Below are 16084 nucleotides of genomic sequence, written 5' to 3' on the forward strand. Positions count from 1 at the left end.
ACATATCAAGGATGTTGATACACCATTTTAATGATCTCCACTTATATAGTGCTTACTGTTTTATTAGGTGATTAGAGTAGGTGCTTTGCGAAATGCTTAGGTTGATTAGACCACCGCTTATGAGCTTGCTCTAGGTTTAGGCCTAGTGTTTAGTGAGGTTTGCATACCTCTTACCACTCGGTGCTTGCGCGCACCATTGTTGTACAGCGGAGGAGCTTGTAGTCTTGCGAGATCACACCAACCGCGTTTGTGGTGTGGCCGCCACCGTGTACCAGAGGGAACAAGGCCTGTGGCGTTTCAGCCGGAAGCTTGATAGTGAAGACGGCGGGGAGCATCCGGGAGAGACTTGCCGGAAGGCACGTCGGAGACCCACTTGCGTATGGGGAAGACCCGAGGCTTTCCACAGAGTTACCCGACCGGGAGCTTGGCCCTTGCGAGGGGCTCCAACAAGGACTAGGGGGAAGCTTGCGCGCTTCTCGATACCTTGGTAAAAATACCGGAGTCATCGATGGGAGTTTGCATATCTCTACCTTGCTCTTTAGCTTCCGCATTTACATTGATTGTATTACTCTTTTAGCGGTAGAGATAGCAATACACTAGCAAAACCGTAGTTGCACATTTAGATAATTTATCTATTGCATATGTTTTGCTAGGATTAGAAAAAAAGGCCATAGTTTAAGAAGTTGATTTTTAAGTTGCCTAATTCAACCCCCCCTCTTAGGCGTCACGGTCCCCTTCATTTTGAAATTCAAATTTTGAATTGATAGAACAAAGTCACATGAAAAGATGACAAAAACAATAGCTGTAAGAACACGATAAATTGATAGAGCATGATTTTAGAAAATTTTAGGAAAAAAAGTTCATCAAATTTGAAGTTAGTACGAGGGAGAAAGACAAGTTACAAAATTTCACTGCAGATTAAAAGGAGAAAACTTTTGTTCATGTTCTTCAATTTCTCGTATTTAAGCAATTATTTTTCTACTAAAAACCAGCAGCCCATATTTCGTGGCGGTGGAATTTGACTCTCATAAAAATTATCACTCTCATGAAAATGGACAATTTCGTGGTGGGATAGTCATTTTCATGAGGGGTACTTACATACTCTGACGAAACAGCTGATTTCATGACTGTGTTTGAAGCACTCTTATGAAAATGAGTTTTGGTGACGGGATTTACGCCACTCTCGTGAAAATAATATCATTTCCATGAGAGTGTGTTTTAAACTCTCACGAAAAAATGTAACCCTCACGAAAATCTCCGTTTGGCTTGTTGAAACTTTGCAGAAAAACATTGTTCTGGCTGAATTATTGTGAGAGAAAAATATTATTCCTGTTAAAAAAAACAAGCTGAATAGTGCGGATTATAAGGTAAGCCGAACGGGGCCAGTGTAGAGATAGTTAAATGGGCAAAGATGGACTTTTTTCTAAAGAAATATATGTCATGAAACCGAATAAACGCTGGTCGCGATCGAACAAAATAAAAACTTCAATCGTGGTTAACAAGTTTTCAAAACTTAATGATTTGTTAGTGCACATATGTGTGCAACGACAAACAAGAGTGTAAGACCAAGAGGGTGAGGTGATGAGGTGAGGTGAGTTGACTCTAGAAAGTCCTCAATTGCAAGTGTTAACATATGATAGGAGCATTTCTGAGTGCGGGGTGCCCATCACTGACCTCACCTCGCACTAGCTTGCCATCGTCGTCTTAGCAGCACTCATTCACGATCCAGCTGCTACCCTTGCATTTTGCATTGCCAGATCTACCCCACCAGTAGTAGTGCTATACTACACTCCTCTCTTTTTAGCTAGCAATTCAACCAGCTCTCTTTTGTATATGTGTATATATATAACCATATGCAGTGTGGCTAGCAGTACAGAGAGGATCTGGTATAAGCAAGCAAGTGTACTCATCAGCAAAGCATCCAGCATTCTAGCTAGCTAGCAGCTAGTACTAGAATCTATATATCGTACACAAGTAGTGGAGGCATCTATCTGCGGCAGTCGCTTTCTTCTTCCTCTCAATTGATACTCCTTCCGTCCCAATTTATCTGTCGTTTTCGGTATCTGTGCCACGATTTTGACTTAATTTATATAAAATATGTGCAGCATTTATATCTTCAAATAAATTTGTTAAAAACTAGATTCAAAGATCTTTCCAATGATGTTAATTATGTATCATAAATAATAATATTTTTTAATATATATTTTGTTAAAGCTGTTTCTCGAAAAGCGACAACGACAGATATTTTAGGAGGGAGGGAGTACTTGATAGGTGCATCGAAGCTTGTTTCGTTGGGTGGCCTTTGTCTCTGTCTGCCGGCCAGCCGCCAAGCTATTAAGTCCATCCAGCGCCAAGCAGCTCACAGATCGGTCGACGACGGGGACAGTTCGGAGGGAGGAGCGAGAAGGACACCATCAACGCCTGACCGTTGCCGTAGGAGGAAGATCGAGGAGGCCGACCGATGGACGATCATCCTCATCATCAGTCGATGGCGACACCGGCAGCAGCAAGCATGAGCAGCAGCAAGAGCAAGGCGAAGCTGCAGGGTGGTGGTGAGCGTAGTAGTAGGGGCAGCGGCGGCGGCAACAGTCCGCCGGCGGCAATGAGGAAGGGGCCGTGGACGGAGGAGGAAGACGCCCAGCTGGTATGGTTCGTCCGCTTGTTTGGTGAACGCCGGTGGGATTTCTTAGCAAAGGTCTCAGGTTTGCGCGGTGGCGGGTGCCTAAGCATGCATATATACATATATATATATATACATATATGTATATAGATGCATGCTTGGGGATTGATGTAGAATGGGATATGGCGATGGGTGTTAATTAACCAGTTTCTTTCCTTGTTTCTCTCCTTCTCTGTGCATGCGCATGTGTCGGCGTACTGATGCAGGTCTGAGGCGCACCGGCAAGAGCTGCCGCCTGCGGTGGGTCAACTACCTCCACCCGGGGCTCCGGTGCGGCCGCATCACCGCCGACGAGGAGCGCCTGATCCTGCAGCTCCACGAGCAGTGGGGCAGCCGGTGGTCGCGCATCGCCAGAAGCCTCCCCGGCCGCACCGACAACGAGATCAAGAACTTCTGGAGGACGCGCGCCAGGAAGCAGAAGGCGGCGGCGGCGGCGGCGGCGGCGGCGCAGCAGCAGCAGCAGAACAGCCGGAGCAGCAAGACGGCGTCGGCGTCGGCGTTCTCGGGGTCGTCGTCGTCCGTGACTGCCACCACGTCCAGCTGCTCTGGCTCTCCGAGTCCGAGCAGCGGCAGCTGTGGCACGGCCACGTCATCGTCCGCCGTGACCGAGTCAGCGCTGCGTCAAAGCAGCGGCAGCGGCGACGACGACGCCGAGTTCGACGAGGCATCTACCACCACCGCGGCAAGCCAGCATCAACACCATCACCAGCAGCAGCAGCAGCAGCAGCAGCAGCAGGAGTGCTACGCCTCGGACCACTTCTGGAACGACATCGCGGCGGCGGAGGCGGCGAGCTACATGTTGATCGACGGCTGGGCAGGAGCCGGTCCCGGTCATCCCGCCGAGCCGCCTTCGTCGCCTGCGTGGGAGTACTGCTCGGATTACTCGCTCTGGAGGATCGACGACGACGAGTACTACAAGAAGATGCTCGACTCCTCCTGATCTATTCAGCCATCTGCATGCATATCGATCATTAGCTTATTTGTTTTTCTCAGCTGTTTAGTCTAGCAGCTATGAATTCAAACGTTTGCCTTTAATTTCGTTGCATCTGTTCGTATGTTATATATAATAATACTAAGTACATATGTATTTGCATCTGCATACTGTAGCTATATATAGCATATACGTAGTAACTTGAAGCATATATATATGTATGATACTACTCTGGATCATATTGTATAACATATCAGGACATACATGTAGATCATTATTGTCTTGTGATTTGTGAAAGAATCAGATGAAACTTAACAATTGTAGCTAGGGTCATGCTGCTTCTATATTTATATATGTAATATGTATATTCATGTAATAAGATTATAAGTGATGATGAGTTTGAATATGTGAGATTGACAAGTACATTCTTCAGTAGTTTCTGAGCTCTATATGTTTGCCCTGAATCTCTTGATGCCCGGGCAACCTCTCTACTTATTTCAGAGCTAGCCTGCATATATAGCCTAAAAAAAGATGGTGATCTGCAATTGAATTTTACCTCTTGTGTTGCAGTACACCGTACGTTTTTTTAGGTGTGAATGAGTTCACTAAGACAATATCATGTCTTTTTACTAGCTAGTTTCTGCTTTGTATTATGACTGACCACATATATAAACTGATGGCCAGAGGATTATATGTAAATGGTGGAAGGAAGATACTGCACATATATGCTTCAATACTGAGTTAACTAACCCAACAATTTAACCACCAAATTAAACATGAAGCTAAGGACATGTTTGGATCATGCTTGATATTATAATCAGATAGAATAATTCCTAGGTGATCCAAACATCTAAGATTATGAGTTTGATTATATATAATACTCTAACTAATAGATTATTGTAATCCTAGAAAATCCATCTAAGTCCTAACAGGAGCCTATAGATGAGTGGACAATAATCTAGTACCTATAATATAGGATAAAAAAACAGATTATTACAATATAATCCTTCTCACAATTCAGATTCTAAGAATTCAAAAATGATGCAAACATGCCATAAGGACTTGTTTATTAGTTGCAAGTAATCTTGCCAGCTGGTGCTCTGTGCAACCTGAGGCAGGCCATGGCCATGAACCAAATAGGTTAAGTGCACTGGCTGTCTAAGCTAGGTTCTGCAAATAATAATGCAGAATCTGCATCTCGGAACTTTTACACTCCAAGCTCTCAATTTCGCCACCCCAAGAAACAAAAAACAAAGATCCTATAGAGAGCGGCACTGCAAACAGGGACTTGCAAATGTGCATGCATGGGAATCTATATATCTAAATTGACTGATGCCATGGAATGGAATGGAATGAATATGATGGAAGGAACAAGGGCCGTGCATTGCAGCATCGTCAAAATAAACCATCCATATCCATTCCAAAGCTGTGGCCAATTGGCCATTGGCCGGAGGAGAGAGCTGTGGACCGTGCCAATCGATGCCATCATACGTACGTGCAAGTTCCAATCCCACCTTTTTCCGTGCATCGATCGCATCCACCACCTTTCCATATCCCAAATAGTACTTGCGCCATTTTGACAACAAGCCAAGAACGATTAGTAGTGGATCATCCAATATATAATAAATAACTATTGTATATAATACTCCTCCCGTCCTGAAACATAGTACATTATGACTTTTAGAATTTGTACTGAAATATAAGACATTCTATATGGTGCTCATACTCATATTTGGCAAAGTTTGTTAATAATAAAATCATTATTTGAGAAGAAATTCCTTAAGGGCATGTTTGGTTAGCAGGCTCAATCCTGGCCGGAACCGTTCCTGGTGATGCTTGACCGTATAAGATACAACAGCGTTTCTGGCCGGATCAATATATTCCAGGCTCAATCCCGTGCAAACCGAACATGCCCTAATTGGGTTTAACCCATGGTTACATGCATTATTTAAGTATTACTTAAGTTTGCTTAAAACTTTTGGAACCATTCATATTAGAGGAAGAGGAAGTAGTAAACAAAAGCAAAAAAAAAAAAAAAAAAAACCACACATTATTGTACCACATGAGTTTCTATGCTTCGGGGACCCACATGTGCAGATAGATAGCCTTGCAAGTTGGAGCGCTATAGGGAAAGTAGAATATAGGAAAAATAGAGGCAGAAAGCTATAGTGATAAGAGGAATGCCCAAATGTAAGTATATTATCTTGTTTCTTCCTTTTTAAAATTGCTTTTGTCATCCGACCTTCTAACCCTAATTAACCTAGCATTATCAATGTGCTTTCTTTTTACATCCACTAGATGTTAATCACAACCTTTTTTAAGGCACAAACATGATAATTTTTAAGGATTTAGTTGCTCATGGTGATGTACTAGCCAAGATTTAATAGGAAGTCTTGCTTCATCATTGATACAGGATTTGTAAAACAACATGACCATAACACTTGTTTGTTGTGATCCTTTTTAGTACATTGATTTGAGACTAGTATATAGGAGCAAGTTTTATGCTTGTATTATACTAGTAGATAGATTTGAGATTGTACCATGCACATCAACTTACCACCCTTCCTCCCTATTAACTTTGTAGAGAAATGCCGCTATATATCTCTAAATTAGCCATGGGAAATCCTAGCTAATTCAATTCTAAGCTATTTGGGAAGCTCATGTTGCCAACAATTTGGTTGTCGTGACAGTGATGCTCTACTATGAGCCAATGACTTTGATAGCAACACAAATGGAAGATAATTGGCCATGACTATGCCTAAGCATTTTAAGCCTAGCCCACCTATGCTCCAAAGGTGGCCCATGGCCCATGCTAAAAAAGTAGGCTTACTCGAGTTATTAGACATGCTTAAGCCGAGCTGGTAGGCGCGAAAGAAATTGGGCCTAGCCCAAGCCCAGCCCAAAGTTTATTTTACCTATTTCCCTATATTCTGCTCTCGTGAGCTGTCCTTGTATTGTTCCTCTGTGTTGCCCTTGCTATGTACTCTAACTTGTAAATTCCATTCCGAGTTTACTCTTTGGAATGGTATATTTCGGTACCGGTGCATTCGGACGTACCATTCCGGATTTTTATGTTTTTATGTAATATATAAATTATTTTTGATACCTAACCTTTTCTAGTACGAGGAATTAGACCATCAGTGAATATTTATAAGAAAATAGAAGAGGTATGTTTGGGCCAGTCTGTAGGAACGCACTAAAAACAGTATAATAATAAGTAGTGTTGAGCCGGTCTAGCATTGGGCTTTTACCCTAGTCAACGTAGCAAAGCAAATCGGATTTAGCTCCGGCCATACGTTCCACCGCCGCCTCCTACCTCCTAGTACTCCAACCAGCAAACCAATGTGAGAAGCTCCAGGAGAGGCAAGAAGGACCAGCACTGCCTTTTGCGTCATTTTCATTCCTGGGCGGCTATCATCAGCGCATGCAGCAGAGCCAAGAAGCAGGCAGCGTCTTCCTCCTCCGCGCATCTCGCTCGTTGGTTTAAGTAGAACGACTTCGTCTCCGCATCCACGGTACCAGGATAGCCGAGGCTCCCGGAATGGCCCGAGACAGCCGGTATCGTCCAGAATTTGGGCCGGTACGGGTCTACGGGATGCAGCTTCGTCGGCTCCGGTTTTGGTGGCGGTACGAGTTATACCGGCTGCATCATGTGTTTCTCTCAACAACACCGGGTCGTCGGCGCACCATGTTCGCTTGATCATATTAGCCATCGCCAGTTTGGTTCCGCTCATCGCGCGTTCGCGACGGGAGAAGCAGGATAATCCCGCCAAACGGCTCGCGACGGTCTCCATCGCAAACGCGGCGTTCGCGTTCGATTTCCTCTCCGCAACGGCGATTGGAAAAGCGACCGAAGGGCTGCGATTTGGAAAACGCGAGCCGCGTTCCCGAGCGCTCGCCCGGGTCTCCGCCTCTGCTCGCAGCTCCGCACGCCAGCAAATCCGCTGGCCGTCGGAGCTCCTCCTCGCCTGGAGCTCCTCCCCCTCTCGGAGCCCGCAGCCGCAGCTCCGCCGACGGATCCGCCCGCTCGCTTCTCCGCTGGCCGCCAGAGCTCCTCCTCGCCTGGAGCTCCTCCCCCTCTCATCCGCCCGCAGCTCCGCCGGCCGCTGGAGCTCCTCCCCCTCGCCGGGAGCTCCTCCCCTCTCGGAGCCCGCAGTCGTAGCTCCGTCGACGGATCCGCCCGCTCACTTCTCCGCTGGCCGCCGGAGCTCCTCCTCGCTTGGAGCTCCTCCCCCTCTCATCCGCCCGCAGCTCCACCGGCGGATCCACCCCCCCGCAGCTCCATCGACGGATTCGCCCGCTCGCTTCTCCGCCTACCGCCGGAGCTCCTCCTCGCCTGAAGCTCCTCCCCCTCTCATCCGCCCGCAGCCGCAGCTCCGCCGACGGATCCGCCAGCCCGCAGCTCCGCCGGCCGCCGGAGCTCCTTCCCCCTCGCCGGGAGCTCCTCCCCCTCTCGGAGCCCGCACCGTAGCTTCTCCCCCACGAAGAAGGGCCTGGATGTAAATAGAAACTTTTATTTGGGTCAAGTGGTAAGGCTATAGACTCACATGAATAGTAGTAAACAGTGCTACATAGTTTGAGAAAAGTCAGGGTTTCTAGTGCAAAATATCCATCCCAAAATAATCGAGCCAGCCAAACACTCAACTTAGATTCTACGTATCGCGACTTATCAGATAATCCTACTCAGCTTATAAGCGAGACTCAGATGAGCTGAACCAAACAGGGCCATACTTATCAGCTATGATACAGTGTTTTTCTCTCACAATAAAACAGTATCAGCCGGTTTATAAGTCACAGAAACGATCAAACGAACATGGTGCTAATTGTTCTCTGCTTGTAGTCTCTTTTTGTCCCTTGATCTAGTTCTATTATGGCTTTGTACTTCCGCTGGTTTCGATAAATACATGTGTAGATGATTGGTTTGCTTTGAGTCAGGCAATCAGCCTATGGTTTGTATCAGCATTTGGAGTAAAATAAGGGTCTTTTATGGTCATTTGGAGTAAAAATCGAACATTTAAGGCCCTGTTAGCTCGGAGAAATTTGGAGGAATCGCTGTGAGAACATGAACAGTGTTTTTCATCGGGGAACAATATTTTCCTTCTGGTATTTGCACCAGCCGAATGCCCCTAAGACGCAAGGGTAGTAAAGCTTTGAAATATCATACAAAAAGGTATAATTTCCAGTATACAAGAAATGTTCCTCAGCTACATTTTTATGGACGCACAACTCTCATGACTATTTGTTGAACTAAACTAAGGTACCGTTTAGTTCCACCTCATTTTGCAAAAAATTTCAAGATTTTCCGTCACATCGAATTTTTGGATGCATGCATAAAGCATTAAATATAAATAAAAAAAATAAAACTAATTATACAGTTTAGACGAAATTCACGAGACGAATCTTTTAAGCCTAATTAGATTATGATTGGACACTAATTGCCAAATAACAACGAAAGTGCTACAGTACCATTTCACCAAAATTTTTGCAAACTAAACAAGGCCTAAGCCTAAGTGCAAAAAAAAACACATAATAAAATGAATCATAGACCATAATTAGTAAGCTTCGAGTGAATGCTACACTATTTTTTTGAGCTTATGTTATAAGCGATTTTTTTTTTTTTTGGAGTAGAAAATACCACAGTCGACTAGTCGAGTGTGCACTGGTCCGTAACAGTGACCGTTGGATCGAAATACAAAGGGGAAAAAGCCAAAAATCTCAAACCAAACCACTCCTCCCGAGCCCCGTGCCCCGTCACCGCCGCCGCCGCTGCTTCCACCCGATCCCGCTGCCCCACCTGCCGCCGCATCTCCTCCCCGGAGCTGGGACTACTCCCGGAAAGCTACAGGAACCAGCTTTACTCTCTCTGATCCTCGCGGAGCGGCTAGTCCCATCTCCCACCGAGAAACCCTAACTCTCCGGCTGAGGGGCGGCGAGGCCATGAGGGGCAAGAAGCCGGGAACGGAGCTGAAGCTGGCCGTGCCGGCGCAGGAGACCCCCGTCGACAAGTTCCTGTTAGTCGTCTCCTTGTTTCCTTAGCCTAAAAATAGCATCTTTTTACCCCCTCTTTAATTTTCTCCTCTTTTGATTTGAGTGACCACTGACCACCTTATGGTTTGATTCGCAAGTACTAGTACAATCTAGTTCCGGATCATGCATAACTTCTGTGTTCCCCTTGAGTTCAAATTTAGTATTTGGGAGTTATTGAACAGCTGCCAGAATTGATGTCTTCTATCGCTGGTCCCATTTTAGGACGGCGAGTGGTACATTCAAGGATGGTGAACTACGGCTTAATCAAAGAGGGTTGCGGCTTATCTCAGAGGAAAATGGAGATGAAAATGTGAGTCCTGGATCGGCAACTACTGCCTTTGCTGTTTGTTGATTAGTCCAACTGTACTCTTGTGGAATGTAGCTTATTTTCGCATTGATGATTTGTATAGAAGCACCTGTATCAGTTCACTGGTAAACCTTTTAATTACTTTTTTGAATTACCCTTTTTATGGAATGCATTGTACCCATGCAACTCATACAAGGGACCTTTATCTTTAAAAATTATTGATTTTCCATTTCTGGTTAACCTTGAAGATCAAATGTGGATTTGAAATGCATGGAATTTATACTCTGGACACTATTAGTTGTTCCTGGTTATTAAGTCCCACCGTAAGAAGTTTTTCCAGTCAGTGGGAGCAGCATATGTTTTCAGTTTCCCCGAATGATTGTCATATTTAACTTCCACTCCTATAGGACTATCTTGGTCAACAGTTTGCATTACTGTTTGCTAGTATTTTGTTAATGATCAAGTTGTTTCTGAACCTGTATTGTACCTTTTCTCAGCAATCAACAAACCTGAAGGTGGAAGATGTGCAGTTATCAATGGATGATCTTGAGATGATTCAAGTCATTGGCAAAGGAAGTGGTGGTGTTGTCCAGCTCGTGCGGCACAAGTGGGTGGGGACATTATATGCTTTGAAGGTAATTTCCAGTGCAATGATTTCTTCTGGTGCACACCACACTCACTATTGCAATGAAAACTATGTATTTTGCCTACCATGTATCTCTACTGTATTTTTTATTGGCATGCAAATCAATTTCATCTTAGATGGGACATGGGATCTATATGTTTGAACTTATTCAAACATTTTTACTGTTTGTTTTGTCTTGTAAACACTTAGAACCTAAAGATTTGGTTTGTTTCGTCAACTTTGTAACAGTATATTAGCATGGCAGCATTAATTTTAGTACACAAAGATGTGTTCTCGTAAAATAAGATGGGGAATGCTAAGTGAATGTCAAAGCGACATCTAGTACTAACTTATGTTTACATATGAAATCCCTGAAAAACTTCTAGTAGTTAATGAGCACTGATGTTAATGGACGATAGGTCATCAGGTAATGTATTCAGGTCTACAAAAATTTGAGAACTGTCCCTGGTGATAGTGGTTCTGTGTCATTTCACCCATGAGACTAATCAGTTTATTAACCAGTATCACAATTCCTTCTGCAGGGTATTCAGATGAATATTCAGGAAGCAGTGCGCAAGCAAATAGTACAAGAGCTCAAAATAAATCAAGCAACACAGTGTCCACATATAGTTATGTGCCACCAATCTTTTTACCACTATGGTGTCATATATATTGTTCTTGAGTACATGGATCGTGGATCTCTTGCGGACATCATTAAGCAAGTGAAGACTATTCTTGAGCCATACCTTGCAGTACTTTGCAAGCAGGTACGAATAAAATTGGACTTTGTTTCTTTTGTAATTTATATATTTTAGAACTAGATGAATTCCCCGCGCGTTGCCGTGGGATTTAGAGCTGAAATTACAGCGTGAAGGGTAAATACTAATGAGAGATTATTCTGTCAAACTCTTCTAGAAAATATGAAGTAAAAAGTCTACGTACAAACACATGCATGAAAAAAATAATTACCATAGACTCTGACAGATAGGTTTCTCCATAGTTCTTAGGACCATGGCAATTTGACACTTAGACATAACATAAACAAATCTGAGTATATTCTTCAAAGCATGGATTAAAAATGATTTAGTATATTTATAGAAATATTGCAGTAAACAGTAGATCTTTCTCTTAAATATTTTTTGGATAACATAGTCCTTGAATAGTCAAACAGTAGATCATTGCTTCTCTTTTATTGGGTATTTGTACGACATATGCAAATGTGAAATTTAGATATTCTTCAATGCGTTATAGCTCATGCATCTTCTGTATACAACAAAAAAGACAGGAAGTCATGGAAGAAAAAATAAATTTAATGCAGAAAATATGGTCTCACTTTATAATCTCATTGCTGTTATAATTAGTTAGGCACTTTGCTAACAGAGACAGCTTAAACTTTAAACCATTGGATCATATAAAAAATTCAGAAACCTCATTCTGTTCTAAGCACTCGTTTCTCCTCATCGGATCTGCAGCCCGAGCCACGCCTTCTCCGTTGCTGTTGCTTGCTCAACACAGGCACCATTGCAGTGGCCTCGACGTATGGGTTGCCAGGGGGCGTGCGCCGTTGTAGCTTTTACGCACGTTGGGTGAGGGAGTGGGCAATCGTGGCCTCGAAGCGCAGACGGCCAAGGGAGTGAGCGCCGTGGCCTCAACGCACAGGAGGCCGTGGCGTCGCTGCTGCGAGACATGGGGCCTTTGTCGTTCGAGGATGTGGGTTGTCGAGATCCAGAGCGCGGGGGCATCCTGCACGTACGACTTCTCCCCGTGCAGGCACGCGGCCCCCTCGTGCTGGGCGTGCTCCCCTGGGACCGCCGATGACACCACATGCACATTGCTGTGGTAGTGCACGCGCTGCCACTGTGCTAGCTTCAAGCCCAGAAGAATGTTCCATGCTCCTCGCTCCTCCTCTGCCGCCGTGGTGGCAGAGGTTCTTGGTTGACTCGGCCGAGGTGTCTGGTGCTCTCTTCCTCGATGGCTACAGGGGGTGTGCCGGTGCTGCTATCGTTCGTCTCGTTCCTTTATATAGGAAATCAAGGAGATGAATGAATCTCTTACAGATGGCGACAATAATGTGGGCTTCTGAACTCTTCGGCTGTCCGTCACGAGGAATCGAGGAGTCCAATAACTGACTTCCACTTTGGCTTGGAAAGGGTATGGTCGTCGTAGGTCTATGGGAGACAGAGAGGCCGGACACTGGATCTGACAGTTTACATCATTGAATGACGTGGAATGCTGTGGTGCAAGACAAAATTTGTAGTGGGGTTTTGCTTTATAAGAGATATAGATAAGCTGGAAGTCCTGTCGTTAACATATGTTGAAACTTGAAACCACATTGTCACACCGCTAATATCGAACAGTATTCTGGTTAATTCAGGTCTTGGAGGGTTTGCTATATCTTCATCACGAAAGGCATGTGATTCACAGGGACATGAAGCCATCTAACTTGTTAGTCAACCGTAAGGGTGAAGTAAAGATTACTGATTTCGGGGTAAGTGCAGTGCTAGCAAGTTCGATGGGTCAGCGGGATACATTTGTTGGAACCTACAACTATATGGCGGTATGTTGAATATGTTATTTGTTTCATGTGATTGCTATTTTTTCTTTCATTAGTAATTGGAATGCTTAAAAGTGTGGTGACAATTTTTGTTTTGATTCCTTCTTCAGCCTGAGAGGATTAGTGGAAGCTCTTATGACTACAAGAGTGACATGGAGTTTGGGCTTAGTACTACTTGAGTGTGCAATCGGTCGGTTCCCCTATATTCCTTCAGAAGGAGAAGGTTGGCTAAGCTTTTATGAACTACTGGAAGCAATTGTTGATCAGACACCACCTTCTGCACCTGCAGATCAGTTCTCTCCAGAATTCTGCTCATTTATCTCCTCTTGGTACGAAAAACATCCCAGTCTCCTGTCTTCTATCTTGTCCAGTTAATTTGAATCAAAACATCTTGTTTAAATTGATCTTGCAATGTAACTATTGGGAACACACTGCAATTGGCACGTAATTGCTTAAGTTGCTTCACTCTGGAGCTGTAGTTGGTGGATTAAGCAAGGAAAACATAGGATTCAATGCTGTGAATACAATGTGTTGGTTACACTTCAATTGACACATACTCCTGCCCATTGGTTCTGTTGTTCTGGCTTAATTTTTGTGCCATGCTATATTACAGAAGAACACTGAAAATTATGTCGTAACCTTTAACAAAGGTAGGTAGATTACCCCTTGAGCCCTTGATACACGAAACTGCACTACTTTAGCTAAAATTTGAATTCTTTTTTTTTCGAGGAACTAAAAAAAATTGAATTCTGGGTCGTTGACAATTCACTTAGTTGCAGACTTGTAGGTCCTTACTGCACCTGACCGTTATGTCTGAGGTCAAAAAATAATAGTTGATTGAGACCAGCCATTCCACAATTCACATGGTTTCTGGATTAACAAAGCATGACTTTGGTTGTGAACTTGTGATAGAATCTACCCTACAAAACTTTTGTTCTTGTAATACTGACTATATTTCCAGTTCTGGCCTGTGGTGTTAAATTTCGCATAGATGTTAAGAAAATATCGTTAGTGATTCATCATCAGTGTATGCTGCACTGTAGTCTTATATTTTGCTATATTATTTTGCAGCATACAAAAGGACCCAGCCGGAAGGATGTCTGCTTCAGAACTCTTGGTCAGCATGCTTCTCCTAAATCAACTATTTGCTATTACTGTTGCACAATTCATTTGGGTAACTTGTGTTGAGTTGCTATTTATGTCGTTGCAGAATCACCCTTTTATCAAGAAGTTTGAGGGTAAAGATCTAGACCTGCGAACTCTTGTGGAGAGCCTGGAACCTCCAATGAACATACCCGAGTAGCCTAGGTTCAATTATCATTCCTGCATTGTATTCAAGGCCGCTGTCGCAGCCTTTGGTATCAGGACATATTTTTCCTGCATCGTGTCCTTGAATGAAAAAAGCCGTGTGCCCGTGTGTATGTTCTTGACCATGCCAGAGAACACTCCAATGCATCATTGTAAGTTTGTTTAACACCCAAGGCCCTTTTGTTGTGTTTCAGAATGCCTCTTGTGACTAGTATCCCTTGAAAAGGCAATTGGTCACCGTGAATGGTTTGGAGACGAAATTGAATTGAGTACTTCTGTAACCATCAAATGGAGAGGAAAAAACATGTAAAAGGGTGTTGAAAGGAAGGCAGAAAGTCATCATATATCTTGGCATCCTAATGATGACGCCAGCATATGCATGATTTGCAGCTCTATTTTGGGGCTGGTCACTCAATAATTAGCTAGAGAACAGATCCCCTCATTCTTTTAATCCAAAAAGATGCAAGGATATGCTTACCAATTGCAACATGCTGATTAATAACAATAGCTTGTTAGTTCACTTAAGTGTTGTGAGCTGAACCTTTATTTGGAGACAAACTAGATGTATTAATTAGTAACTTCTGTTGGTTACTGCTACTATATTTGTCACTTTATGTTCCTGTTGCATTGGGAGGACTGTATTACATTGTGCTTTTCATAGGTGTCATTGAACCCGTGGGACACATCCATTCCCTAGCAACAATATGCTCATACCATGCTGATGGCAGTGAATGGATGTGCCCATGGATTTCATGGCTTTCATGATTTCGGGGATGGCCTTGTTTGAATCTTCACTTCATGCTTTCATATATTTCTGTCATTTTCTAGATTTGATACCTGTGTTTTCATGAGTTGGTGCCTAAAGTGGGTTTCTGATCTGGCCTATGATGCACAATGTGGAAAAAAAACAATGAGGTGGCTGCACAACCGTTTACTGTTGTTATTGTTTTTTCATGGCTTGTTCTTGCTGATTTTCATGGCTGTCATCAAATCCATATGAACCATCCATTCTCTTGCAACATCAATTGGATGACGACAGAGAATGGATGGCCAGATGGGTTCCATGGCAGCCTTGATGTTCTATTCCTACTTATTTGCAGTCCCAAAGTTGCTGCTTTTCTGGACTTGTTTGCTACATGTGTAACCACCTGTGATGAGTACTTACATAAATTGCAGCACCAAATTCTAGAGTTGAGGCCATTTTTTTAGCCTATGATGTCAATTGTTTCTTTTCAACAAGATGAACCAAGCCATCGGTGTGGCATTTAGGATCATGGGTTGTTTCTTTCATCAATCCCTAGATCTTCAATGTCGCACTCATGCCTTGTTTCATGATTCATAGAGGACTGAGGCTAATTACAATTCTGATTTCATAGAAAATGACACCTTGCTATGTGGTTTTCCATGGGAAGCAACTTGGAATCTATAGAACCCGGTATGAATGCACTCAACAGGTCCTTGGATTCAAGAATGCAAGTTATTTGAAGTACAAAAATTATAAGGATGCACTTAGAGATTTCAAAGCATCTCTAGAAGCAGCAACTCCCCTCCCCTCCCAGCTGCTCCTAGATGATTGTTGTGAAGGAATTCCTATAGCTATTGGTAAGAGTGGCTGTTGGAAGAATGTGCTAATATTGGCTCTTTCTGACATG

The 16084-nt window shown here is 43.6% G+C and overlaps 1 protein-coding gene and 1 pseudogene across 1 annotated transcript; both read left to right on the forward strand.

Moving 5' to 3' along the window:
• The first annotated feature begins 1869 nt into the window (after nucleotides 1–1869).
• LOC136511795 (myb-related protein MYBAS1-like) lies at nucleotides 1870–3880 on the forward strand. The gene is made up of 2 exons (XM_066505817.1): nucleotides 1870–2702; nucleotides 2887–3880. The coding sequence occupies exons 1-2, from the start codon at nucleotides 2462–2464 to the stop codon at nucleotides 3618–3620; spliced, it is 975 nt and encodes a 324-aa protein (XP_066361914.1). The 5' UTR covers nucleotides 1870–2461; the 3' UTR covers nucleotides 3621–3880.
• A 5437-nt stretch (nucleotides 3881–9317) lies between these two features.
• Nucleotides 9318–14955, forward strand: LOC136512152 (mitogen-activated protein kinase kinase 1-like; annotated as a pseudogene).
• Nucleotides 14956–16084: the final 1129 nt, after the last annotated feature.

The sequence above is a fragment of the Miscanthus floridulus genome, chromosome 16 (assembly GCF_019320115.1).
Source record: "Miscanthus floridulus cultivar M001 chromosome 16, ASM1932011v1, whole genome shotgun sequence".
NCBI classification, from domain to species: domain Eukaryota; kingdom Viridiplantae; phylum Streptophyta; class Magnoliopsida; order Poales; family Poaceae; genus Miscanthus; species Miscanthus floridulus.

Bases quoted from the DNA above. Each gene is read 5' to 3' on its own strand.
- LOC136511795 (XM_066505817.1), top strand. From the start codon at position 2,462: ATGGACGATCATCCTCATCATCAGTCGATGGCGACACCGGCAGCAGCA. The intron at 2,703-2,886 runs GTTTGCGCGGTG...GTACTGATGCAG, and splicing joins TTTCTTAGCAAAGGTCTCAG to GTCTGAGGCGCACCGGCAAG.